This window comes from Myotis brandtii, unplaced genomic scaffold (assembly GCF_000412655.1).
Source record: "Myotis brandtii unplaced genomic scaffold, ASM41265v1 scaffold242, whole genome shotgun sequence".
NCBI classification, from domain to species: Eukaryota; Metazoa; Chordata; class Mammalia; order Chiroptera; family Vespertilionidae; genus Myotis; species Myotis brandtii.
This window is the reverse complement of record NW_005359149.1, coordinates 1,307,111-1,310,380: the sequence shown is the minus strand read 5'-3', so window position 1 is coordinate 1,310,380 and position 3,270 is coordinate 1,307,111. Positions and strand designations below refer to the sequence as shown.

Here is a 3,270-nt window from a genome sequence, read left to right as displayed (position 1 = left end):
GGACATCTGTAATACTTTCAACAATAAATATAACTGTACAGAAAAACTTGTTTTATATCAAGTTTTTAAGGCTGGCTATTTATATTTATCACTGATTTTATTATGGAAAGGAATGGTAACAAGATGTGAAAAGCAGAGAATTTTGATGTCTACTTTGGCATTATAAGACAAACCACACAAATAGAAACCTTAAATTGCAAGCATTAAACTCATAGATAGTTGAGAGACCCACAACTAAAATTTGATAAAGTTCTGGTCTTTGAATATGAAATTTTATAAATGAATAAACTTACTAAACTTTTTCTTTACAAACATTAAGTAGATCAGTATCTCCTTTTATGCCTGTTATTTTAAAGAATGCTCTAATGTTAGAAAACTAAGTATGTTTTTTAGAATAAGTCCAGTTGTTAACCACCACATATTCTTAAAAAGGGCACATTCCAACCACACAAAATGCACAATTAGAAACATCAGATCACTAGCAGCTAAAATACTACAGACAAAATACTGAGGGGCATAGAAACTTTAGATGATATCTCATCAAAGCTCATTCAATTTCTAAAAGAATCTAATTTTTTCTTAAGAAAAATATTCCATTCTAAAAATAGTCACTCCAAGAAAAGGACAGAGACCTAAAAAAGGGAGAATATGGATATACATTGTTTTATTTTTTAAATAAGAAAGAATATGGATATACACAGTTTTGTTTTTTAAATAAGGGAGAATATGAATATCAAGTTTTTTTTAAATAAACCAAAAAATTCAAATGTCATTTTTTAAAAAGATTATACATTCAGGAATCTTAACAGGCAAACAGAAAAGGAGAAGGGTTGGGACTCAGTCTGGAAAAAAGTAGCCTACAAATATGATCAGAACTAGGATAGAAAAAAAATCTAGGTCCTAAAAGAAGTTGCCCTGGCTGGCTATTTCCAAGAATAAGGTTCAATTCTCCTGTCCGCCACACTGACTTAGAGAAAAAACTTCATTCTCTGAAGGTAGGTACTCAAAAAATTACCACTTTAATTCTCTGAAATTAGAAATTCAGATGAATTTCTTAAAGCCTAAGGGGATCAGAATAGACCACCCCAAAATATGTCACTATGGCATAAAGACTGTTTTGATCTGAAGGCAATTAAAAAAACAGAAAACACAGAAAGAGATCTCTGCCATTTCCCTATCAAAGAAAGACAGAATTTTCCTGTTGTGAAGGTTTTCTCCTTCCCCTCTCCCATGCCAGAAAGAAAAACTGCCATTATCACTGGAAACAGAAAGTCAGCACAAGGATGGATCTACACAAACAAATATCACTAAAAAGCTCTTATCTTCCATGAGTTTCCCTTAAATGTTTACCTTCCTTTAAATTACCACTCCTTACAAACCCAAACCCCTTTTCCTTTGTCCTGACACTTCTCCACAAAATTATCATCCTTCGTTAAAATGGTACATATAAGCCTCAGTGTCTACATTTACTTCTTTGTGTCATTTTTTTTCTATGAAGACCTCCATGAACATAAAAATTAAAATATTGACATTAAATAAAATTTGTATACTTTTCTTCTGTTAATTTGCAGGTCCTAGGCACTTAACCTAAGGATAAAGGAAAGGGTTTTTTTTCCTCCACTAAAGGCAAAACAATCCTCCAAATTAGTGAGCTCAATAAGATTTTCTAAAAACAATAAAAAATATAATATAAACAATTAAGGCTTTAAAAATAACACACTCAATCACTTTCTGTCTAATATAAGGCACAATCCTCAATGCTGCATAGAATGTGAAAAAAGTCCCTACCTCAAGAAACTAGTGGGAGGATTATGATAAATACATACAAAATAGAGCATGACAGAGTAATAATAAAACTATTCAGTGATATAACAAAGATTCTTGACAAGGTGTTGAGGGAACCACAGAAATATGAAATGTGCAAAATAAATTTTGTGCATGCTTGTACATTTTCAGGGAGCATCATATTCTCATGAGGGTCTATGAACCATAAAGGCTAAGAATCTCTATTTTAGAAGGTTAAAAAAAAAATCACATCTAGCTGGGGAATTTGGATATGTTCCACATAGAAGAAACATACACATTAATCCTTACAAGAAAGATGTTTTCTCAGTGGTTTTTTTTCCAGTAAAAATGTTCATTAAAAATGATTCAATCATACAAAAGTATATGCAGTAAAAAGTATGAATCCTTGCCCACTGACATCACTGCCTCCTGAAATGAGAAACAACTGTTTGAACTTTTCTCAAGACTGAGACTGGTTTAATGACAGAAGTTTATCAGCCCAACTTCTGGAATGTGAAACTTCCAGGGAAGATTCAGAGGTTAGAACTGTGGGGGTTCAGAATGAGGTACCCCAAGATCAGTCTCTGTGATATGCAGATTGTTCTGAGCTAAAGGCAATTTAGCTGCAGGCTCAAGAGAAACTTATGCCCCTCCCTTTAACTACCTAGAACAGCGGTTCTCAACCTGTGGGTCACAACCCCTTTGGGGGTCGAACGACCCTTTCACAGGGGGCGCCTAAGACCATCAGAAAACACATATATAATTACATATTGTTTTTGTGATTAATCACTATACTTTAATTATGTTCAATTTGTAACAATGAAATTGGGGGTCACCACAACATGAGGAACTGTATAAAAGGGTCGCAGCATTAGGAAGGTTGAGAACCGCTGACCTAGAAGAACTTGAATTAAGGGCCTTGCCCATAAGAGATTATCAGAGATAACTTCTTTTGCAGGGCAAACTTCTATTTACTAAATGTCTTTTCTTCTTATCATCATGCAATGACCCGACCCGTTGAAGCCCCCAAGATGCATTATTACCTCATCTCTAACTCAGGAAGTCTTAGGTACTTCAATCCCCCTTTCTATGCATTTTCAACCTCTCCTGCATGTGGGGTCTTTGACTCTCTCATGTATGTGGGGTTCCCATACATATGTATGTATTAAACTTGGTTATATTCTCTCGATAAACATTTAAAAGTATAAATCCTTATTTCTTCCCCTGCCCTATTCCCAATCCTGCTCATCAGAGTTTTGGTGTGTGATGCAATGGATAAGTGATTGAAGATACAGTTAGAATTATAGTTTAGGGATAAAAAGGGCATTCCAATACATTATATGCCTTAACAAAGAGCAATATTCATAGCAATGATTTAGACAAAGACCAAACTGTGTGCACATTAAATTTACAGATGAGTAAATAGTATAGTGCAGCCCTGGGCAAACTACGGCCCGTGGGCCGGATCCAGCCCGTTTGAAATGA

General features: G+C 34.5%; 1 protein-coding gene across 3 annotated transcripts in view; it reads right to left on the bottom strand.

The window, feature by feature from the left end:
• The window catches only part of LOC102248425 (zinc finger protein 280D), a 47,035-nt gene that overhangs the window by 36,510 nt on the left and 7,255 nt on the right, over positions 1 to 3,270 (bottom strand). Inside the window, exon 2 of one of the 3 annotated variants that reach the window (XM_014540352.1) lies at positions 1,531 to 1,666. The exons of 1 other annotated variant lie outside the window; for it this stretch is intronic. In XM_014540352.1, the coding sequence (XP_014395838.1) occupies positions 1,531 to 1,532 (2 nt within the window). In that variant the 5' untranslated portion in view covers positions 1,533 to 1,666. The remainder of the gene's footprint in view (positions 1 to 1,530; positions 1,667 to 3,270) is intronic. One more of the 3 variants, XM_014540353.1, reaches the window with a different exon arrangement.